The following is a 24,085-nucleotide window of genomic DNA, read 5'->3' as shown; positions in this document are numbered from 1 at the left end:
CAACTAAGTTATATGATACGTCAATCATAATCAAACATAAAACTTGTTGTCAATGAGAGTACAAAGAAACACGAGACATCTCTCTTCAAAGCAGACATAATTACCATTAATGTTACCAATACTTGAATTACACAAGTATCGAGTGAATACAACCCAGAGACTCGACTTTAAATTTGATGAAATGACTTACATGCACCACAAAAATGTTATTTTAACATTCCGAACTAGTAATAAAATATTAGTTAATAACAGTCATCTATGTCTTCGAGGTTTCGTGTTCTAATCCACCTATCAGAAAGGGATCTTCGGATCCCTTCCTCTTAGTCCTTCAAATTAGAGGATCCGTACCGTTAAAATTTGATCAAACGACTGAAGTTATTATAACTTTTAAGGTAGACTTGTGTTTGTAACCGTTTGATCAAATTTCAACTGCACGAATTCCCTAATTTGATAGATTAGGAGAAATGAATCTGATTAATTTCCCCACCAATCCATATTTGGAGTCCTTCCCCAAACAAACCCAAGATTTTTCCATAAATGAATCAAAAGGAGGAGAGCGAAAATGAGGAGAGAGAAAGGAAGAGTGTTTCAAACTTTCAGTGAGTGTGAAGCCAAAAGGCCGATACCAGACAGTACGAATACGTTCCCTTTAAGAGAGAGAGCAATTAAGCTTCTCCATCACTGTGAAGCAACCGTCTCCGTTCCTCTCTCTCTCTCTCTCTCTCTCCCCTTTCTCTCACACTCTCTTCCGCTCGATCGAGCTTCTCCGATCCTTCAAAGGCCTCTCTAGAAGGGTGGTGGGAATCCTGTACAGCTCTCCCTTTCCCCCTTACTCTGCTCCTCATAGTTGCTGAAGGTGTACAGGAAACCCAACACGCCGCCGTTTTTGTGATGGAGTTGTACGGACGAAGCCCCGCCGGAAACGGGTCGAACCAGGAATGGAGCCCCGCAGCCGGAGAGACCGGCCTCGAAGGTACTCCTTTACTTGCTCGGCGTTTTAATTTCGCTTCGTTTGAGCTCGATTTGGGCTAATTTCGTAATCTGGGGTTTCTAGGGTTTTGTGTTTGGTTTGGTAATGTGGGGTTGTGATTGGGGTTTTGTTCTGGTTTGGGGGTGAATTGTAGAGCAAATGTGGCAATTGGGGCTGACGAGCGGCGAATCGTACCCGGAGAGACCCGGCGTGCCCAACTGTGTCTACTACATGCGAACCGGGTTCTGTGGATACGGTGGTCGGTGCCGGTACAACCATCCTCGCGATCGTGCTGCGGTAAGTTCTTGTTCGTTGTAAACTTGCATTGCAATCAGTTAATGAGCTTTTTCGATAATGCTTAATTGCGGGTTTTGATATGTAAACTAGTACTCAAGCTTTCGGTGATAGGTGACTGCAACAGGGTATGTAGGTTGTTTTGAATTTTCGTAAGTTTGAGTGTTTTGTTGAAGGTAGTTTTTTGTCCCTTTACCTGAAACTAGATGATTGTTTGTTTGCTGAGAAAGCTGGGGAAAAGAAATGGGAACTTTTTTTGGAATTTATTCGACATAGTTAAACTAGTGTATATTTGATGAAAATATTAGGCCTAATATTTGTGTTTTGGGCTCGGTGCAGTGGGAAATGTCGTCTTAGTTACAACTGCTTGGATTTTATTGGTAACTGAAATCGTCTTTGCTTGTGAATTTTGTTATCTTTTGTTTATGATTTCGGTTTGATGCTGCACGTAGGTCGTGGCAGCTGTAAGAGCTACAGGGGATTACCCAGATAGAGTGGGGGAACCCGTATGTCAGGTATGCAATAGTTTTCTGAGCTGTTTTAAAATGTGAATTTCTTTCCTGATAATGACAATGTAGATCTGGAAACTTTTCGGCAACTTTGTTATGTTGTCCATTTATTTGTTTGAGCTTTGAACTTCATATGTGATTGTGGCATATGTTTGTCTAATGTGCAGTATTATTTAAAGACTGGGACCTGTAAATTTGGTGCGTCCTGCAAGTTCCACCATCCAAAACATGGAGCTGGATCCTTAAACCGAGCTCCCCTAAATATTTATGGATACCCATTACGACCGGTTTGATTTCCTTTCTGACTCTGTCTCTCTGTTTCCCTCTCATCCACATATGGGTGTGTGTAGACTTTTGTGAAATTTGTGGAGCAAGTGGCTCACAGTTGTTAAAAATTAATTTTAAATTTTTTTATAACAGGGCGAGAATGAATGCTCCTACTATTTGAAAACGGGGCAATGCAAATTTGGCATAACCTGTAAATTCCATCATCCACAGCCTGCTGGAACAACAATACCGGCTTCTGCACCCCAATTTTATCCATCGGTGCAGTCTCCTGTTCCTTTGGCAGAACAGTATGGGGGGGCATCCACCAGTTTGAGGGTGGCTAGGCCTCCACTGTTAACTGGATCATATGTGCAAGGGACTTACGGTCCTGTCTTGATTCCTTCTCCCGGAGTTGTTCCGATTCAGGGTTGGAGTCCGTATTCGGTATGATAAAGACATATTCAGGTTGATATATGATTGAAGTTCATTACTAATATTAATATGTTATTACTTGGTGCAGGCACCTCTTAGCCCTGTACCATCTCCTGGAGCTCAACCCACAGTTGGAGCAACTTCTTTATATGGAGTAACACAGCTACCTTCTCCAACACACGGACTTGCAAGCCCTTATACCTCCATACCCTCTTCTGTTGGTCCTTCTAGCAGCAACCCGAGTGAACAAGTTTTCCCAGAGAGGCCTGGCGAACCTGAATGCCAGTACTATCTGAAAACTGGGGACTGTAAATATGGACCATCTTGTAGGTATCATCATCCTCGGGATCGAACTGTACCGAGAATAACTTGTCTCCTTAGTCCGATGGGTCTCCCACTCCGTCCGGTATGCAAAGTTGTTTTATATTATTTTTGATGAATTTTTTTTTTTTTTTTTAAAATTCCGCTGTTAGAAGTTATCGAGTTCATCACTTGGTTATCCAATTTGGTAGACCCAAGAGTTGTTTTTCTTTTACTCGATTAAACAGTAATCTTTTTCCAAAAGGGGATTGGGGGATGCTACTATCGTATCTAAAGGCATACCTGGTTGACCTCCTTTGTACAACCAAATGAAATAAAAATTTGGTGGCAAAGAAAAGGCAGTCATACTATGTTTATAGGTTGAGTAAACATGTTTTTCATTTTGATTGTTCTGCAGTATAGGTAGGTATGTTCGTTTACCTTGGTCTCGTTAGCAGTCTTCTTTTATTAAGGTTATATTTTGTACAAGAATCTTTGCCATTGAGATCTGAGGAAGTTAATGCTTAGTGTTGTACAAACCTGATTGGTGATTGATGTAATTTAAAGAGACATTTTGACATTTAATGAGCATCAACCAACAGGGGCTCAGTAGGGTGGCTGAGGCACATGGGTTTGTGCCGTGTGGTCTCAGGTTTGAAACCCAAAGGTACCTATCCAGATTTGCTAGTGTTTCATGCCTCCAAATATTGTAGGGTTGTACGGTGGGCCCCAGTTTAGCAGATGTGTCAATGAGCATAAGTAGTTGTATGGTTAATGTAGGAATAATGTTTATGTGTAATGTGCTCAATATAGGAATCAGATGACACGGCAACACATTATAAGTTGTAACTCGAAAAACAATTTGCCTCTGGTTGCTGAAAAACCTTATGAAATAGTTATCTATCCAAAAGGTCCTTTAGAATAAAGGAGCAAGATGACAGAAGGTTCCTTGACTGGAAACCTTTGCTGCAGTCCTGAAACAAAATAATCTATGCTGTGTATGCCCTTGCAATGATATATACGTATCTTCGCTTGAGTTTTGTGCTTCAGCACTTGCATTATTCTCAGTGCTCACTTTATGTTTTATATTTTTGCTTTCTCTATATTACAGTTACTTTTTATCAGTTTGTTCATCGTTGATAGAATTGCTATTGCCCTCATTCTTTGAGATGTCTTTCCCCTCTAATGTAGGTTTGCTTTTCTTTATCTGGTCTTGCTGGTTCAGTCTTCTTCACATTTTTTGTTTTATTGTTTAAATTTGGTTAGCCGCTTTGTAACAAAAGTATTATCGTGAAGCAACAGACGTTTTTAGATTTTTAATGTTAGATTATTATGAGCATTATACTATATATGTAGTGAATTGCGTATATTTCATTAATTTGTTAAACAATGTCATTCTATGGAGAAAATTAACGTGCTTTTGTTTGGACAGGGAGTGCAACCGTGTACATTCTACCTGCAAAATGGTCAGTGCAAGTTTGGATCTACATGCAAATTCGACCATCCAGTGCAGACCATGAGGTACAACCTCTCAGCTTCATCTCTCGTTGATATGCCTGTTGTTCAATATCCGGTTGGGTCTCTGCTGGCCACCCTGGCTCCATCATCCTCATCATCGGATCTCCGGCCCGAATTACTTTCAGCTTCCAAAAGGGATACTTACTCAACCAGAGTGCCTTCTTCCGGGAACACCTCAAGTAGTTCAGGTGGATTGATTTTTTCACAGAGCGGTTCTGTTTCACTATCTGATGTGCAACTGTCCAGTCAGACTTCATCCCCCTTGAGCAATAGCAGAAGCACGAGACCAGGTGGCGCGTTTCGTCGATCGATTTAAAGTAATACCCAAAGCCGCGCGTTCATTATCTCCAGCAGCGCTGTTTATATAGATGTCGACAGTAAATGTGTAACGGGTCAATTGTGGAAAGGGCGTCATATTTCGGTCTATGGTTTGGTCCATCAACCAAATCTGTTTATCCCACAGTAGTAGGAAACGCACACACACTGTTGATGCTTCTGTCGATTCGATATTACTGCAATCCAATACAAATTCCAAATAAAGCTGCAGTATTGAAATTTCTCATATCTTCTTTTCATCTCTTACAAGTGATTACAAATGTATCGTTAAGGGTAATTTTATTTAGGGAGTTTTAACGAAATACTTTCGGTACCATTCACTTTTAACGAAAAATCATATTTTTACCTTTCTTTGGTACTATTTACTACATCTTTATTTGACATTTTTCGTTAAATTTAAAGGTTTTTTTTTTTTACTTTTCGTTAGTTTTCATTTTTATTTAGTGTTCGTATGACCATCGGCACTGCTATTTTTCGATCTAGTAGAACAAATGTTTGTGAAAATGTCGGTGGCGAAATAGTAGCATTGTTTATTTATTTGTTTTTGTTAAAGACAACAAAACGTGGAGGACCCGGCATTAGAAAAATAAGTACGGAAGATGCGAAGCAAATTAAAGACAACACAACGTGGAGGACCCGGCATTGGAAAAATAAGTATGGAAGATGCCAAGCAAATTAAATACATGGAATGATGAGTGAGTGGTTGGATGAGAGAAGGGCGTATAAAGAAGAGCAGGGGGAGGCATCTTTCACTACTTTAATTCACTTCACTTGTGTTTTTGCTTGTCCTGAATACAAGAAATGGCGGAAGGAGTTCTCTTCAACGTTGCAGCACGGATCATCGGAAGGCTAGGCTCCCTTGCTTTCCAAGAGATCGGATTGATTTGGGGTGTCCAAGATGAGCTCCACAAGCTCCAGGAGATAGTTGCCGGATTCCAAGGTGTTCTTCTTGACGCTGAGCTAAAGCAAACCAACAATGAAGTCAAACTGTGGCTCGAAAGCGTAGAAGATGCAGTTTATGAAGCCGATGACCTGCTGGATGAGCTTAATACTGAAGCTCAGCAGAGACAAATGATGTGTGGCAATACTAAGATGTCAAAGAAGGTACGCCTCTTCTTCTCTAGCTCAAATCAACTTGCTTTTGGGCTAAAGATGGGTCATAAGATAAAAGATATTAACAAGAGGCTTCGTGAGGTTGCATCCCGTAGAGCCTTTCCCTTAGAAGTAAATTGTGAAGATACACGATTTATAATTAGAGAGAGGATCACTCACTCATTTGTCCCTAAGGAAAATATTTTAGGGAGAGATGAAGATACAAAGACAATTATTCAACTTTTGTTGGATCCCATCTCAACTGAGAATGTGTCAACCATTTCCATAGTTGGATTTGGAGGATTAGGGAAAACTGCTCTTGCCCAACTCATATTCAACGATGAGGTGATTCAAAATCATTTTGAGTTGAAAATATGGTCATGTGTCTCTAATGTATTTGAGTTGGATATACTTGTTAAGAAAATACTAAAAGTTGACAAGATTGATATGGATGAGCTGCAAAATGATCTTAGAAGAAAAGTAGACGGAAAGAAATACCTAATTGTGTTGGATGATGTGTGGAATGAGAATCGGGAGAAATGGCTTAGCTTGAAGTACTTGTTAATGGGGGGTGGAAAAGGTAGTAGAATACTAATAACCACTCGTAGTGAAGCAGTTGCGAAGATATCAGACACAGCTAAACCGTACACCTTAAGGGGTTTGAATCAAGAGGACAGTTGGTCTTTATTTAAGGAAATGGCTTTTAAAGATGGAAAAGAGCCAGAGAATTCAACAATTAAGGCAATTGGGAAGGAGGTTGCAAGAAAATGTCAGGGAGTTCCACTCGCTATTAGGACAATAGGTGGGATGTTGCACACCAAATATCACGAAACAGAATGGTTGAATTTCAAAGAAAATAAACTTTCAAGAATAAATCAGGAAGAAAATGAAATTTTACCAACACTTAAACTAAGTTATGATGTGCTCCCATCACATTTGAAGCATTGTTTTGCTTACTGTAGCTTGTTCCCACCTGATTATGAAATCTCTGTACCGATGTTGATTAGACTTTGGATGGCGCAAGGGTTCATTAAGTCATCCGGTGAAAACGAGAGTTTGGAGGATGTTGCATATGAGTATTATATGGAATTGTTGTGCAGATCGTTTTTTCAAGAAGAAGAAAAAGATGAGTTTGGTATAATAACAAGTTGTAAAATGCACGATCTCATGAATGAACTTGCAATCTCAATGTCGGGGGTCAGAAGCGCCGTAGTTGATCGGAACCAAAAGAAATTTCATGAAAAGCTTCGTCATGTATCTTTCAATTTTCATGTTGATCTGTCGGAATGGGAAGTGCCAACTTCCTTGCTAAAAGCAAAAAAGATACGAACTTTTCTTCTTCCTTGCCTAATGTATAATAGTCGGCCATGCAATTCATTTTGTGCTACAATTATTTCAAATTTTAAGTCATTGCGTATGTTGAGTCTCGATGGCATGAGAATTATAAAATTACCAAATTGTCTTAAAAAAGTGAAACATTTGAGATATCTTGGTCTTAGTTGGAATCCCATCAATAGACTTCCAGATTGGATAGTTGGACTTTCGAATTTGGAAACACTAGATCTCAGTGGGTGTCATAGACTTGTGGAATTGCCTAGAGACATAAAAAAAATGATCAACTTAAGGCATCTCATCTTGGAAGGCTGTGTTGGATTGAATCGAATGCCACGTGGATTGGGGGAGCTGAATGGTCTTCGTACATTGAATAGATTTGTTTTGAGCGAAAACAATTCTTTGTTGAGGGACAGTGCTGCGGGTCTTGGTGAACTGGGAAGGCTTAAGGAATTAAGGGGAGAGTTAGAAATTAGAAACTTGAGGCACGAGAAAGATGTGATGTCAGAATCAAATGTTGGTACACCTCTCAAGGAGAAACAGCATCTCCATTCGTTGCATTTATGTTGGAAACGTGGAGAAGATGTAAACGCAATTGATGAGAAGGATATTATAATGTCAATGGAAGTATTGCAACCCCATTCAAATCTAAAGAAGTTGTTCGTGTGGTGTTATGGTGGTGTGAGGTTTGCGAGTTGGTTTTCTTCTCTCATAAATCTTGTTGAGCTCAGATTGTGGGGGTGTCATAGATGCCAACATCTTCCACCCTTGGATCATTTCCCATCCCTTAAGTTTCTTCAACTTGAAGGGTTTGAGAAGTTGGAGTACATATCAGACAATACCAGCAGCAGTAATAGTATGAGTGATGAGATGATGAAGATCCCATTCTTTCCCTCCCTGGAGGAGCTCTGGGTATTCTTTTGCCCTGTTCTGAAGGGATGGTGGAGGACGCACACTCATAACAATGCTTCTTCTTCTTCATCAACGGAAGATCTGTCGTTGCCTTCTTTTCCCTCTCTTTCTCAATTGAATATCAGTGGATGTCCTAATCTATCTTCGATGCCTCTGTATCCAAATGTGGAGGGAATAGTTCTCAGCGGGTGCAGCTGGAAGGTTGTTGATTCCTTGTTTGTTAGAGGAGCATCTGATATTACACACGATGTTGGTGTTGATGTCTCTGCCTCTTCTTCTTCCCCTCATCTCTCCAAATTAACAGATCTGTCACTCAATAATATTGAGGATTTGGAATGTCTAACGTCACAAGGAATGGGCAACGTCCCATCACTCCAATCGCTTTCGATTGCCGATTGCCCAAATTTGGCATTACTACCATATCATGGGATGGGCAACCTCGCATCCTTTCGGGAGCTTATAGTTATAAATTGCTCCAATTTGACATCAATGTCAGAAGGGATCGCCAATCTTACATCACTTCAGAAGCTTACAGTTAGAAATTGCTCCAATTTGACATCAATGTCAGAAGGGATCGCCAATCTTACAACCCTTCGGGAGCTTGCAGTTGGAAATTGCTCCAATTTGACATCAATGTCAGAAGGGATCGCCAATCTTACATCACTTCAGAAGCTTACAATTGGAGATTACTCTGATCTGACATTACCGCCAGAATTGGTCGTCAACCTCCCATCACTCCAATCGCTTACGATTGAATCTTTCCCAAATTTGGTATCACTACCGGAAGAAATAAGCAATCTCACGTCACTGCAGCAGCTTGAAATTAGAAGTTGCTCTAATTTGGCATCACTGCCAGAAGGGATTCGTCGACTCCCCTGTTTAAATACATTGGTGATTGAGAAATGCCCCATGTTAAGCGAAAGATGCAAGAAGGAAACAGGGGAGGACTGGCCTAAGATTGCTCACATCCCATCCATTTACATTTATTAAGGTGCGTTTTCTAACTTATTTCAATTTGCACTTGCCAAATTCAGTATAAGCTCTGAAATATGCAATTGAAGCTACCAAAGACGGTTTAGGAGTTTAGATGGAATTGAAGCTACCAAGCAACCGGCCAGATGACAATTTGTACGGACTTCTTCAATTCAATTATTATGTTGCACAACCGTGTCAGTTTTCGGCAATTTCCAAACTACATAATAAGGCTTCAAACTTTTCTGGTTCAGGTTTTGCTTCTTAATTTACTTTCATGGATATGTAGTACTGGTTCAAAGAAGAAACACATGGGATGAAGGAAGCGAATAACCATACAGCTTTTGCTTATACATGTGCCTCATTTCTGCAGATGCGATAAATGAAGGACGGGTTTGAGTTTCCACCATAAAAGTAACTGACAATATGGGAAGTAGCCGCCCATGCAAGGTCCCTCTTCATATTTTTCTTTGTTGGTTTGCTTGCATTGTTATTTAGTGTGCTTGTTCTGTACCTTGTTTCTTCCTTTAATATCTCACTAGAAAGAGCTCTAAATTGAGTTTTGAACTGTGTAGTTGGATGGTTGCGTATTTTATACACAATGTTCGTTGTTGAGCTTCAACAGCAGATCAAATGTCTCAGACTCTCAGTGTTGCATGGAAGCATGTGAGGACATCTTAAAATCTGCAGCGGATCAAATGTACTCTTGCTTCGAGCACACAGTGAGTACTATACTAATTAATACTTCACTAAAAATTGCCCATTTATATGTTTAATTGTTAAATTTGTGAATAAACTGAGTAACTTTGAGATACCAAGATTAATTAAATTCACTGCTTCTTGTTTTCCAGATTCAGACGAAAGATGGCTACTTACTGGGTTTGGAATGTGAAGGACTAATAGAAATCGTGTTTGTTAGTGCAATTTCTGTTTGGTTTGAGATGTGAAGAACTAATGAGATTGCTTTGGTGGGGAGTGTTTCCCCATAACTGATCTGTGAGTAAAATATTGAATCTCTCAACGCCTGATTAGTGAAAAGCCTTACTTTTATAGCTCCTTCCGATTTTTTTTCAACATACCACTAAGTTGATTATTTCAGAATTTGAATGTATAGCTCACTATATGGTGCTCCCTGATCTGAAGTTTTCAGGTTCTGTTGAAATTTCTTTTCTTGAAACTAACTATTGGGTAAAGTGATGAACATCCATGGGATACATTTTAAATTAGGCTCTAATGCGCTTCAAACTCAATTGAACTTGATTACTGGCTTTTCTTGATCTTAACCAGGTGATGCATGGTTCTTAAATTCTCGAGAAAAATCGTTGAGATTTGTCCTTGCAGATGAAGATTTCGATGTATGCGTAGGGAATGTGCGTGGAACACGAAGGAGTCATGGACACACATCTTTATCAGAAGAGACAGAAATGATGCGCTGCATATATCGACAACAAGCTCCAAAGTCTTTGCTGTTGGACATTCACAGGTTTTGCACCTCTTCATCTACTTCACATCTCCTTCCCTTGCTGCTACTTTTGGTGTTTACTCAATTTATTCATGTTATTAGGGAACAATCATGCCTTTAGCTGCTCTCACCCAGCCGGACATAGCAGAACTGGTTGAATCTGCCTGGTCTTTTCTGTCCAATATCATACTTGGAGCATATCACTTCTAAATTTGCACTTTGAATGGTCAACATGTATGTTGATCAGGTATTCCTCATCTTCTTCAAAGTATACCGCATGATTGGCTTCTCTAATAGAATTGATGCATCTGTTCATCTTTTCAGATGATTCTTTTTACTCAATGTTATGAGTTTTAAGTAGGTAGTAATTTTGTTATCTTCTGTACATCATGTGTGGTGAATGGAGCGTCAACTTTTTGGATTCAGTATGTGATGGCCATGTTGACTGTTCGGAGTGGTTGTATATGATTTTGCTTTTGATCGACGGGTTTAGGTATCATGTCCCCCGTTGTATGTTTTTCTTCTAGTAATATAATATGGGCGTGAGGGCCTAGCCCCCCAGCTTCGACTGGGTTCCAGCCCTCTTTAAATAATTTTTTTATTATATGTTGGTGTATTAAAAAAAGACATATTTTGAGTGTTCGCCCCAAGCATGAAAATACTCTACTGGCCTTGTAGTTTGGCCTTCTTTGGGTTGCTTTTGTTTTCCAGTTGTAGAATTAAAATGTGGTGATACAAGAAATGTAAATTAACTATAACCAAATACCACGTGGGAACACAAAAGCAGCGAAAAGGAAAAGGAACCAACCAATGACAATAATTTGGGGATTGAGATCCACTCGTTATGTTTGTGTTTGATGTTTGTGAATTAAGAGATTCGGACAATTCAATTTAATTTACAGTCCTCACATTTCAGTGATCCACCTCACAAAAACCTAAAAACTTGAACAACTCATATTTCACCCTCTTGAATGGTCCAAATCTCTCGGTTTACGGCCACATTGTAACAATGGTATTATCATGAAGCAACGGACGTTTTTAGATGTTTAATGTTAGATCTCGTGCCTTTTTGTGCCCCTATGTCGATTTTTTTTTTGTTGAAAGCCCCTATGTCGATTAGCGCATGCGGAAGGCCCTTTTATAATTACGACATTCTACGCGCGACTTATACAATTTAAATGTATTTATCTACGTGGATTTGAAAAGTGAATTAAACACTAAAAGAATGAATGTGACGTTATCATACATTTGATGGAAGAAAAATATTTTTGTACACAAGAATCCCATAAATTAACAGACACATAAAACACAAAGGAAAACAACATAACACACTAATTATGAACAAAACCAACGAAATTAGGACTTCAATTTAAACACGATTAAAAAGCCACTTGCTATTTAGCTCACCAACCCCATTGAATGAAAAACAAATTCAATCAGAAAACAAACTATATTAATGCCACACATGTACAAAATGTTTGTGGGGACGGGCAATACCTTATCATGGCCATGTATAACTTAATCAAAGCAACGTGAGAATTCCTGCAAAATTAAAAGAAAAGCATGCAAAGAAAAAAGAAATCAAAATTTTTTAGTACATCATCTCAAAAGCCAGAAATTCATCTACTGCCACAATGGCAGCACCAATTTCCATTGATATAATTAAACAGTATACATAAACAAAGAAATCATCTTTACATCTTGCAGATCAACTTTCATAAAATACATCAATTGATCATCCAACAAATAAAAAATAAAGTTGAAACCTTTTCCAAGCAGATGCTACACATACAAAAAGATATTAATGTTAAAGAACTTAATATCCAGCTTTGGATAATTGGTAAGTATCTGCTAACCTTCCCTTATATGCTACAAATTCTGACCTTAGCTTAGGAGCAATGGAATTTGATTACAATTATTCAGAGTACAAAATATGCGTAAACACATACGAAATTCTTTGAGCCGCACGATATTGCTCAATATATGATGGAGTATTAATCAGTCAGATAACCACAATCAAGGCAACAACAATAAAAACAAAAGCAAAAATTCCATGCTTAAAGTAGAAAAAGTTCACTTCTGTTGTAACGAATCGACATTAGAATCAAGCAACCAAGTTATGAAATACGAATTTAAAATGTAACTATGTAATGTGTCTGTAATGAATCTGTGAAATCAAATAGTTCAACCCTAAAAAGCTACTAATATCAGTAAAAAAAACCAAAAAAAACAAAAAATGTTTCCAATGTATGAAGAAAAGTATGATCCTTCAGTGCAGCAGCAGAGTTGGAAGTCAGAGTCCTATGATTGGTGGCATATTATCTTTGAATTTTGATTCTTTCATTTGATCAGATTCAAGATTTCGAAACCAAATTGGACCCCTCCTTCCCCTTTAATTACATAATATGCCCCTAAAAACTCAATAAATTAGAAACAAACTAAAACCTGGGATTGGTGAAGTCCGTACCTTGGAAAGTGCTTAACGAATGCTGCCATATTGCTTCTCTGAAGAGGTGACTTTCTTTGAAGATTACTCAATATCAATAGCGTCTCCATCTGTGGGATGAAATAGCAACTGCTAACCCAAGCCGATGTACATTTTCTTTGGCTCTTACAAAACAATTGCTACATCTACATGTATCCTTCTGTAAACACCATCAAATTAAGATGTAACACAATTAAAGAAAACATGAAATCATTAAATATAGCTTCGATATCTTAGAGAAGCCTAAACCAAAAGGTGAAAAAAAAAAACTTTCGACAAAAAACAAGTTTACAATAACTGAAGACTCCGAAAATTGAGTCCCTTTCAGAATTGTTGTAATAAAAAAAAAAAGATACTAAAAACATCCCTAATTGAACCCACAAAATACAATTAATTTAGCAGTTTAATCCAAGTGAAAAAATTCTTCAAATCAGAACGGGAGCCAAGCTTTCTGGTATTAAATTTCTTTCAATCAGAATGGAATTCAGCTTGGATTTTCTCAAGAATTCCACGAAAGATATATACATTTGGCGATAATCGTACATGAGATTCATACAATATTTTCATATCTTGCAGAAAAATTAGAAATTAAAAAAATAGAAAAACGAAAAGGTACCTCCTGCCGCTGCTCTTGAAAAGCCAAAAAAATAAGATCCTAAATACTAATTATATGCAGATATAGTCCTCAAACCCTAACGTGGCCATCGCCAACAACAAATCGTCGCCGTTGATGGTCTTTCGCTTCTCCTTCTGGCACTTATCGCTGGCCCTTGACACCCCAAAAAACCCCAATTCAAAATCAATACAAAAAATTCCGATTGAAAGGCAAAGTAAATAACAGTAGAGAGAGAAAGAGAGATAGAGAGAGAGAGAGAGAGAGGTGAAAATTACTCGCTGGTGACGAAGCTAATGAATTCGGAGACGCAATCCTGGACGGTGTTCGACTGATCGGTGCCTACTGAGAAAATGGAACGGTGTGGAAGATTGTAGAAGAAGCAGGGCATTATTTTATTAAAAAGTAAATTTACATAATTATCCTTCGATTATTTTATGCATTCTTTTTTGCCGCTTTGATTTTTTTGGCTGAGCGTCGTTTTCGTCCTAGTATTTTTGTCCAAGCCCGGGACCCCAAACTGGGCCTCCGGCTTTATGTACAAAAGATATATGGCTAATTTTATAACAAAAAAAAACGAGGTTTAACAAAATATTTTCAGTATTATTTATTTTTAACGAAAAATCGCATATATATCTTTTTCTGATACTATTTACATTCTACCTGCAAAATGGTCAGTGCAAGTTTGACCATCCAGTGCAGACCATGAGGTACAACCTCTCAGCTTCATCTCTCGAAGCCCCGCCAGAAACGGGTCGAACCAGGAATGGAGCCCTGCAGCCGGAGAGACCGGCCTCGAAGGTACTCCTTTACTTGCTCGGCGTTTTAATTTCGCTTCGTTTGACCTCGATTTGTGTTTGGTTTGGTAATGTGGGGTTGTGATTGGCGTTTTGTTCTGGTTTGGGGGTGAATTGTAGAGCAAATGTGGCAATTGGGGCTGACGAGCAGCGAGTCGTACCCGGAGAGACCCGGCGTGCCCAACTGTGTCTACTACATGCGAACCGGGTTCTGTGGATATCTCGTGATCGTGCTGCGGTAAGTCCTTGTTCGTTGTAAACTTGCATAGCAATCAGTTAACTAGCCTTTTCGATACTGCTCAATTGTGGGTTTTGATATGTAAACTAGTACTCAAGCTTTCAGTGATAGGTGACTGCAACAGGACATATAGGTTGTTTTGAATTTTCGTAAGTTTGAGTGTTTTGTTGCAGGTAGTTTTTTGTCCCTTTACGTGAAACTAGATGATTGTTTGTTTGCTGAGAAAGCTGGGGAAAAGAAATGGGAACTTTTTTTGGAATTTATTCGACATAGTTAAACTAGTCTTGATGAAAATATTAGGCCTAATATTTATGTTTTGGGCTCGGTGCAGTGGGAAATGTCATCTTAGTTACAACTGCTTGGATTTTATTGGTAACTGAAATCGTCTTTGCTTGTGAATTTTGTTATCTTTTGTTTATGATTTCAGTTTGATGCTGCACGTAGGTCGTGGCAACTGTAAGAGCTACAGGGGATTACCCAGAGAGAGTGGGGGAACCTGTATGTCAGGTATGCAGTAGCTTTCTGATCTGTTGTAAAATGTGAATTTCCTGCCTGATAATGACAATGTAGATCTGGAAACTTTTTGGCAACTTTGTTATGTTGTCCATTTATTTGTTTGAGCTTTGAACTTCATATGTGATTGTGGCATATGTTTGTCTAATGTGCAGTATTATTTAAAGACTGGGACCTGTAAATTTGGTGCGTCCTGCAAGTTCCACCATCCAAAACATGGAGCTGGATCCTTAAACGGAGCTCCCCTAAATATTTATGGATACCCATTACGACCGGTTTGATTTCCTCTCTGACTCTGTCTCTCTGTTTCCCTCTCATCCACATATGGGTGTGTGTAGACTTTTGTGAAATTTATGGAGCAAGTGGCTCACAGTTGTTGTTGTTTTTTTTTTTAATTATATTATTTTGATAACAGGGCGAGAATGAATCCTCCTACTATTTGAAAACGGAGCAATGCAAAATTGGCATAACCTGTAAATTCCATCATCCACAGCCTGCTGGAACAACAATACCGGCTTCTGCACCCCAATTTTATCTGTCGGTGCAGTCTCCTGTTCCTTTGGCAGAACAGTATGGGGAGGCTTCCACCAGTTTGAGGGTGGCTAGGCCTCCACTATTAACTGGATCATATGTGCAAGGGACTTACGGTCCTGTCTTGATTCCTCCTGGAGTTGTTCCAATTCAGGGTTGGAGTCCGTATTCGGTATGATAAAGACATATTCAGGTTGATATATGATTGAAGTTCATTACTAATGGTAATATGTTATTACTTGGTGCAGGCACCTCTTAGTCCTGTACCATCTCCTGGAGCTCAACCCACAGTTGGAGCAACTTCTTTATATGGAGTAACACAGCTATCTTCTCCAACACACGGACTTGCAAGCCCTTATGCCTCCATACCCTCTTCTGTTGGTCCTTCTAGCAGCAACCGGAGTGAACAAGTTTTCCCAGAGAAGCCTGGCGAACTTGAATGCGAGTATTATCTGAAAACTGGGGACTGTAAATATGGACCATCTTGTAGGTATCATCATCCTCGGGATCGAACTGTACTGAGAATAACTTGTCTCCTTAGTCCGATGGGTCTCCCACTCCGTCCGGTATGCAAAGTTGTTTTATATTATTTTTGATGAATTTTTATCTTTATTTTTTAAATTCCGCTGTTAGAAGTTATCAAGTTCATCACTTGGTTATCCAATTTGGTAGACCCAAGAGTTGTTTTTCTTTTACTCGATTAAACAGTAATCTTTTTCCAAAAGGGGATTGTGGGATGCTACTATCATATCTAAAGGCATACCTGGTTGACCTCCTTTGTACAACCAAATGAAATACAAATTAGGTGGCAAAGAAAAGGCTGTCATACTATGTTTATAGCTTGAGTAAGCATGTTTTTCATTTTGATTGTTCTGCAGTATAGGTAGGTATGTTCGTTTACCTTGGTCTCGTTAGCAGTCTTCTTTTATTAAGGTTATATTTTGTACAAGAATCTTTGCCATTGAGTTCTGAAGAAGTTAATGCTCAGTGTTGTACAAACCTGATTGGTGATTGATGTAATTTAAGGAGGCATTTTGATATTTAATGAGCATCAACCAAGAGGGGCTCATTAGGGTGGCTGAGGCACATGGGTTTGTCCCGTGTGGTCTCAGGTTTGAAACCCAAAGGTACCTATCCAGATTTGCTAGTGTTTCATGCCCCCAAATATTGTAGGGTTGTACGGTGGGCGCCAGTTTAGAAGATGTGTCAATGAGCATAAGTAGTTGTATGGTTAATGTAGGAATAATGTTTATGTGTAATGTGCTCAATATAGGAATCAGATGACAGGGCAACACATTATAAGTTGGAACTCGAAAAACAAATTTGCCTCTGGTTGCTGAAAAACCTTATGGATAGTTGGACTTTGGAATTTGGAAACACTAGATCTCTCTTACTGCCGGGAGCTTGTGGAATTGCCTAGAGACATAAAAAAAAATGATAAACTTAAGGCATCTCATCTTGGCAGGCTGTTGGATATTGACTCGAATGCCACGTGGATTGGGGGAGCTGACCGGTCTTAGTACATTGGATAAATTTGTTTTAAGCGAAAACAATTCTTTGTTGAGGGACAGTGCTGGTCTTGGTGAACTGGGAAAGCTTAGGGAATTAAGGGGACAGTTATAAATTATACATTTGAGGCAGGAGAAAGATGTGATGTCAGATTCACCAATTCCAGAAATTGAACAAAGACATGCCGCATAAAATACGAATTTGGAATTCGTCCCCAACCACCGAACCACCCACAGAGTTTACTTCAATTTTTTTTAATTTCTCTTTAATTTCCCTACTTGTCTTTCTCAGGTACTGAAACTAAAGACGGTTTAGGAGTTTAGATGGAATTGAAGCTACCAAGCAACCGGCCAGATGACAATTTGTAAGGACTTCTTCAATTCAATTATTATGTTGCACAACCGTGTCAGTTCTTGGCAATTTCCAAACTACATAATAAGGCTTTCAAACTTTTCTGGTTCAGGTTTTGCTTCTTAATTTACTTTCATCGATATGTAGTACTGATTCAAAGAAGAAACACATGGGATGAAGGAAGCGAATAACCATACAGCTTCTGCTTATACACATGGGATGAATGAAGGACTGGTTTGAGTTTATACACATGGGCTTAATTTACTTTCATCGATATTTTATACACAATGTTCGTTGTTGAGCTTCAACAGCAGATCAAATGTCTCAGACACTGAGTGTTGCATGGAAGCATGTGAGGACATCTTAAAATCTGCAGCGGATCAAATGTACTCTTGCTCCGAGCACACAGTGAGTACTATACTAATTAATATTTCACTAAAAATTGCCCATTTATATGTTTAATTCTTAAATTTGTGATTAAACTGAGTCACTTTGAGATACCAAGATTAATTAAATTCACTGCTGCTTGTTTTCCAGATTCAGACGAAAGTTGGCTTCTTACTGGGTTTGGAATGTGAAGGACTAATAGAAGTCGTGTTTGTTAGTGCAATTTCTGTTTGGTTTGAGATGTGAAGGACTAATGAGATTGCTTTGGTGGGGAGTGTTTCCCCATAACTGATCTGTGAGTAAAATATTGAATCTCTCAACGCCTGATTAGTGAAAAGCCTTACTTTTATAGCTCCTTCCGATTTTTTTCAACATACCACTAAGTCGCTCAGAATTTGAATATATAGCTCACAATATGGTGCTCGCTGATCTGAAGTTTTCAGGTTCTGTTGAAATTTCTTTTCTTGAAAACTAACTATTGCGTAAGGTGATGAACATCCATGGGATACATTATACATTAGGCTCTAATGTGCTTCAAACTCAATTGAACTTGGTTATCGGCTTTTCCTGATCTTAACCAGGTGATGCATGGTTCTTAAATTCTTGAGAAGAATCGCTGGGATTTGTCCTTGCAGATGAAGGTTTCGAGGCATGCGTAGGGAATGTGCGAGGAACACGAAGGAGTCATGGACACACATTTTTATCAGAAGAGACAGAAATGATGCGCTGCATATATTCGACGACACACTCCAAAGTCTTTGTTGTTGGACATTCACAGGTTTTACACCTCTTCATCTACTTCACATCTCCTTCCCTTGCTGCTACTTTTGGTGTTTATTCAATTTATTCATGTTATTAGGGAACAATCATGTCTTTAGCTGCTCTCACCCAGCGGGATATAGCAGAACTGGTTGAAACTGCCGCTCTTTTCCGCCCAATATCATACTTGGAGCATATCACTTCTAAATTTGCACTTTGAATGGTCAACATATATGTTGATCAGGTATTCCTTATCTTCTTCAAAGTTACCGCTTGATTGGCTTCTCTAATAAAATTGATGCATATGTTCATCTTTTCAGATGATTGTTTTTACTCAATGTTATGAGATTTTTGTAGTAGTAATCTTGTTATCTTTTGTATATTACATGCAGTGGATGGGGCGTCAACCTTTTGGATTCAATATGTGATTGCCATGTTAACTGCTCGAAGTGGTTGTATATGATTTTGCTTTTAATCGACGGGTTTAGGTACCATGTCTCCCCGTTGTATGTTTTTCTTCTTGTAATATAATATGGACGTGAGGGCCTAGCCCCCCAGCTTCGACTGGGTTCCAGCCCTCTTTAAATATTTTTTTTTCTATATGTTGGTGTATTAAAAAAGGCACATTTTGAGTGTTCTCCCCTAGCACCAAAATACTCAGGACTGGCCTTGTGGTTTGGCCTTCTTTGTGTTGCTTTTGTTTCCAGTAGTAGTAGAATTAAAATGTGGTGATACCAGTAATGTAAATTAACTATAACCAAATACCACGTGGGAACACAAAAGTAGCAAAAAGGAAAAGGAAAAGGAACCAACCATCAACTATAATTTGGAGATTGAGATCCACTCGTTATTTTTGTGTTCGATCTTCGTCAATTAAGAGATTCGGACAATTCAATTTTAATTTACCGTCCTTACATTTCAGTGACCCATCTCACATTGTAACAAAGGTATTATCATAAAGCAACAGACGTTTTTAGATGTTTAACTAGGAATTTATACCCGCGCTCTTGCGGGATTGACAATTGTATGAAAATTTATGAAACTTTATTCTTTTAATAACCAATGTTTGAGTCAAAAATTGAGAGTTACAAATGCCAAAGTAAGCAGCGACCCTTAATTAATAAAAATATAGTAGCTCTCGGTAGCTATTTGATCAATTAACCAATCGTTTTTATATCAATTAACCAATCCTTGTTGTACTATAGTCAAAGAAGAACAATTGATACTTGAAGATAACTGTCTTAGAATTAATAAATAATACTACAAATAATAGATTTTCTATATATTAAACAACCACACTTGTAGAAGTAGAAAAATGAAAAGAAAAAAAAAACCTACCATCTTGTGTGTAGATCGTCCTCCAAAATTCACAACTGAAAACGGAAGAGTATGATGATGAAGAAGAAAAACTGAAAGAGTTGTGCCAATGAACTTGTGAGTCAGTCAACAAATGGTGTGCTACACAAAAAGATGAAAACTTTACCAAATACCCAAAAATTAAGAAACAAAAACAAAGAAAAAAAACAGAAGAATTAGGTGAAAATACCTTTTGTAGGATCTTGAGCTCCTCACACGCGTTCCACTTCATCTTCTGTATAGCAAAGAAATCTCCATTAATGAAACCTTTATACACAGACCCTTCAATCAAGCTATTTTCTCTGACCATTTGTGGCCTCTCTCAACTTTTCAATCCCAAACACTCGTGTACTTGGCCAAGCAAACCATAATAAACTCATTCAAAAACAGAACATCAATTCCACGAAAAATTAAAAAACTTTCTACCTTCAAACATAAAAATTTTCTTTATCTTTCCAAAATGTATTTCTACCTCCATTCTCTCCAACCCAACCTGAGCAATCCATGTTACCAAACAAACAAAACCCAATTCGGTTAATGCCTTATGGGGTCATGAAAATTGGCATAAACAGAGATAACCCACCTTTTAATACGCATTTTGGAACCGAATTAACTGGAACCGGAGTCGGAGAGTGTGGAGGCTGACGGAGCGAGACGGTGAAGGCCGAACTTGAGATCACATATTCTCAGGTACGATTAGGGGTGGGCACTTGGAACCGAAACACGAATCGAATCAAACCACACCAAACGGTTTGGTTTTGTGGTTTTGAAACGGTTTCGATTTCAAAACCGAACCGCGGCACACAAAACGGTTTGGTTTCAGTTTTGAGTTGGTTTTCAAAACTGCACCGAAACCGAAACCGCACCATATAATAAATAAATGTTATATAATTTATATTTTAAACTTTTCAACTAGTTATAACTTATAGGTTTCGTTTTGCGGTGGGTTGCACTTCGACTCCACTGCTTCTGCTTGCATCTCTACTTTGCCTTTGCGATTGCGAGTCTGCGACCTCAACTTTGCAAATCACTGTCTCTGCGACTGCGACCTCACTGAGTCACTGCTTGCCTTGCATGTCCATTGCCCGGATCCCCTTCATCTGCAAGCCCTAATCTAATCTATGCAAATCAAAAGCTCTGCAATATGGTAAGAATTTAGAACTTAGAACTTGTATCATTCATCATTCTGCAATATTTGATCTATATATATAGCTAGTAGTACTAATTCCTCCGCCCCTGCTTCACCACCTCTTGTTGTCGCCGCCACAACACCTGTTCCTCCCGCCCACTAATGCCACGCCTTTCCCCTCCTACCAATTAATGCCACCGTGTTGGTTTAATATTTGGCCCTTTAATTAGAGAATAAAAATATGTATCTCCATTCTCAAGTAGTACTACCTACTCCTTAATTTGTTGAATGAATGGTAATTTTAATTGGGCATTTCTTATATGTTTCGCATCGGTCGAGTTTAATTCCATGTTCCCTCTATTTGGTATTGAAGTCTAGGAACCTGATAACTAAGAGATGGGCGGGCATGCTTATAGAAAATTCCAGGATGTTGTTGAATACTTTCAGTGCGTCGAACGTCTCTTATATATGTCCAGTAGGCAAGCTAATAGTGTGGTGCATCTTTCTATTTCAATTTTTTTTTTTTTTTTATGAACATGGATGTGTTCTTTGTCTTCTGTGAACATCCTATTGTTTCTGGTTTGTCACGGATATGTTCTTTGTCTTCCGTGAACATCCTATTGTTTCTGGAGTTACATATAAATTTTCTAAAGAATTAGAGAAATCTGTAAACATAAAAAATGGTAGATAAAGTTCATAACTTTGACATTAGAGATGAATGTATAGCCACCAGTACTTAATCAGATAAGTGCAAAATAAGAATATGTAAAGTGAACTCAAGACAAGACAGATTGTAAGCATAATTCAAGGTAATCATGCATAGAAATGCACTATGTGTTTTGCTCGAGCTTGCTTGATTTGGTGTGGATGTAGTCATGTGAATGACATTATGACAGTAGCTTTAATACCATGTCCAGTGGTAGGCCAAAAGAGAAAAATATAAGCCTTAGACCCTAAATACTTGTGTTGTGTGTTGTAGATTCTGTGCATTCCATTCATGTAAGATAATGAGCATTTCATATTTTATTTCATTCAAGATATGAAAAATCCAGCAAGCATAGTGAGATTGGTTACTCTTCTACGGGGGACTCCCCTGAGAAGCCAGAGGATGAGGCAATAGAAATTGACTCGGAAAATGAAGTAGACATTGAAGGTGATCTTGAAAATGACGACAAAGAATCTGAGGGCGAAGATGAAAAAGTAAGTAACTCTGATTTAATAAAACGTAGCTGGGTTTGGGATCACTTTACAACATATTATGTGACAAGAAAACAGTCGAAACTCAATGAAAAGGGGGAGAAATATTTGGCCGAAGTAAAACTTAGGAGAGCTAAATGTAATTATTGCCCAAAACAGAGCAGTGTAGGTGACTATGCAGCTGAACCAAGAGTTAATAGCACCACAAGCATGAGACACCACATTGAAATATATTGTAAATTTTACCAAGGGAATAGGAGCAAAAAGCAAAAAGTTTTGGTTGGGGATAAAAGTAAAGGTAACAATCTGGTTGCTGTTGGATTTTCACAAGAGAGTGTGTTAGAAGCATGTGTCAAGATGGTAGTCATAGATGAGATGCCATTTGATGCAGTTTTTGGTGCTGTTTTTTTATGCAGTTTTGCTGCATTATTTTTTGGTGCAATTTTGTGCAGTTTTTTGTGCAGTTTTACTGCATTTTTTTGGTGCTGTTTTGGTGCTGGTTTTTATGCAGTTTTGCTGCATTTTTTTTTTGCAGTTTTGACTCTTTTTTGCTGCATTATTGTTGCTGTTTTTGCTGCAATTTTACTGAATATTCATTAATTAATATACGAGGAAAATAAGATCGTCTTATGCATAAATAGGTGTATATTTTAAATTGTACATTTTTTTTATCAAAAACCAAACCGAAACCGTTTGAAACCGCACCGCATCGAACCGAACGATTTGATTTTATTTCGGTTTTAGCTTTAAAGCCACACCGCGCCCACCCTTAGTTACGATACGAAACAAAAAATTACAAATCCAAAACTAAAAAAAAACATAAGAAACAATCTAAAACATGGGATTGGTGAAGGCCATACCTTCGGAAGGATGGACGCAGAAAGCTCTTAGAGACCGTTCCCAACTCAGGGGATGGAGACGGAAACAGAGGCCAATATTTTCAAGGTTTTGCGCCGAAGATTGTGAGATTGGGATAAAATGGTTGAAATCAAACTTGCACGTTTTGAGAAAGCGTTGAGGAATTAGGTTTTCTATGAAGATGGAGAGCGAGAGAGAGCGAGTTGAATGTAAACTAAAGCCCAGATTCGTGAGAGAGAAATGGAAACCAAGGGAAAAGTCGAGAAGGTGCAAGCTAGATGGAGGACGACCGACGTGTGGCCAAGATGGGAAAAGCGTCATCTCGCTGTACCAAACGGGCAAGACAACGGGCAACAAAGAAGATATCAAGGGGCATTTTAGCCATTACACTGCTTGTGAACGGTGCTTTTCCACCGGGTTTAGTATATAGATAATGTTAGATGTTGTGCCTTTTTGTGGCCCTATGTCAATTATTTATTTATTTTGTTCAAAGCCCCTATGTCGATTATTACGAGCATTATCCCATATATATGGTGAATTGCGTATATTTCATTAATTTGTTGACAATGTCATAATCTATGGAGAAAATTAACGTGCTTTTGTATATCCGGTTGGGTCTCTGCTGGCCACCGTGGCTCCATCATGCTCATCATCGGATCTCCGGCCCGATTTACTTTCAGCTTCCAAAAAGGATACTTACTCAACCAAAGCACCTTCTTCCGGGAACACCTCAAGTAATTCAGGTGGATTGATTTTTTCAAAGAGCAGTTATGTTTCACTATCTGATATGCAACTGTCCAGTCAGACTTCATCCCCATTAAGCAATAGCAGAAGCACGAGACCAGGTGGCGAGTTTCGTCGATCGATTTAAAGTAACACCCAAAGCCGCTCGTTCATTATCTCCAGCAGCGCTGTTTATATAGATGTCGACAGTAAATGTGTAACGGGTCAATTGTGCAAAGGGCG

At 38.6% G+C, this 24,085-nt stretch overlaps 2 protein-coding genes, 2 long non-coding RNA genes and 2 pseudogenes across 6 annotated transcripts in view; 3 read left to right on the top strand and 3 right to left on the bottom strand.

The window, feature by feature from the left end:
• The first annotated feature begins 534 nt into the window (after nt 1-534).
• Nucleotides 535-4,975, top strand: LOC126615792 (zinc finger CCCH domain-containing protein 32-like; annotated as a pseudogene).
• LOC126615802 (uncharacterized) lies at nt 2,167-15,645 on the bottom strand. Its single transcript, XR_007620904.1, has 2 exons — nt 15,514-15,645; nt 2,167-2,249 (listed from the first exon to the last, which is right to left on the bottom strand). It is a non-coding gene; the product is annotated as an uncharacterized LOC126615802 (long non-coding RNA).
• LOC126615797 (disease resistance protein RGA2-like) overlaps nt 5,317-24,085 on the top strand; it is a 42,601-nt gene continuing 23,832 nt past the window's right edge. The window contains exons 1-5 of one of the 2 annotated variants that reach the window (XM_050283705.1): nt 5,317-8,519; nt 8,664-9,090; nt 9,189-9,656; nt 9,786-10,417; nt 18,680-18,844. In XM_050283705.1, coding sequence (XP_050139662.1) covers nt 5,428-8,519; nt 8,664-8,952 — 3,381 coding nt within the window. In that variant the 5' untranslated portion in view covers nt 5,317-5,427 and the 3' untranslated portion in view covers nt 8,953-9,090; nt 9,189-9,656; nt 9,786-10,417; nt 18,680-18,844. Of the gene's footprint in view, nt 8,520-8,663; nt 9,091-9,188; nt 9,657-9,785; nt 10,418-10,498; nt 10,642-18,679; nt 18,845-24,085 lie in introns of those variants that run through there. The other variant, XR_007620900.1, reaches the window with a different exon arrangement.
• On the bottom strand, nt 11,701-13,907 carry LOC126615799 (uncharacterized). Of its 2 annotated transcripts, XR_007620902.1 has the most exons (4): nt 13,773-13,907; nt 13,498-13,650; nt 12,864-13,041; nt 11,701-11,938 (listed from the first exon to the last, which is right to left on the bottom strand). It is a non-coding gene; the product is annotated as an uncharacterized LOC126615799 (long non-coding RNA). The 2 variants fall into 2 exon arrangements; XR_007620901.1 differs by lacking the exon at nt 11,701-11,938 and having other exon boundaries at nt 12,015-13,041.
• On the top strand, nt 14,160-16,825 carry LOC126615794 (zinc finger CCCH domain-containing protein 32-like). Its single transcript, XM_050283704.1, has 6 exons — nt 14,160-14,295; nt 14,412-14,529; nt 14,974-15,036; nt 15,198-15,317; nt 15,458-15,745; nt 15,822-16,825. The coding sequence occupies exons 1-6, from the start codon at nt 14,261-14,263 to the stop codon at nt 16,167-16,169; spliced, it is 972 nt and encodes a 323-aa protein (XP_050139661.1). The 5' UTR covers nt 14,160-14,260; the 3' UTR covers nt 16,170-16,825.
• Nucleotides 19,748-20,625, bottom strand: LOC126615798 (uncharacterized; annotated as a pseudogene).

This window comes from Malus sylvestris, chromosome 3 (assembly GCF_916048215.2).
Source record: "Malus sylvestris chromosome 3, drMalSylv7.2, whole genome shotgun sequence".
NCBI lineage: Eukaryota > Viridiplantae > Streptophyta > Magnoliopsida > Rosales > Rosaceae > Malus > Malus sylvestris.
The sequence above is the reverse complement of the archived record's forward strand: the minus strand, read 5'-3'. Positions and strand labels throughout refer to the sequence as shown.

What these genes read in the sequence shown, in the direction of transcription:
- LOC126615794 (XM_050283704.1), top strand. Translation starts at nt 14,261, where the DNA reads ATGGAGCCCTGCAGCCGGAGAGACCGGCCTCGAAG. An exon ending in CGGAGAGACCGGCCTCGAAG is followed by an intron (nt 14,296 to 14,411) that starts GTACTCCTTTAC and finishes GGTGAATTGTAG; the next exon opens with AGCAAATGTGGCAATTGGGG. An exon ending in ATGGATACCCATTACGACCG is followed by an intron (nt 15,318 to 15,457) that starts GTTTGATTTCCT and finishes TTTTGATAACAG; the next exon opens with GGCGAGAATGAATCCTCCTA.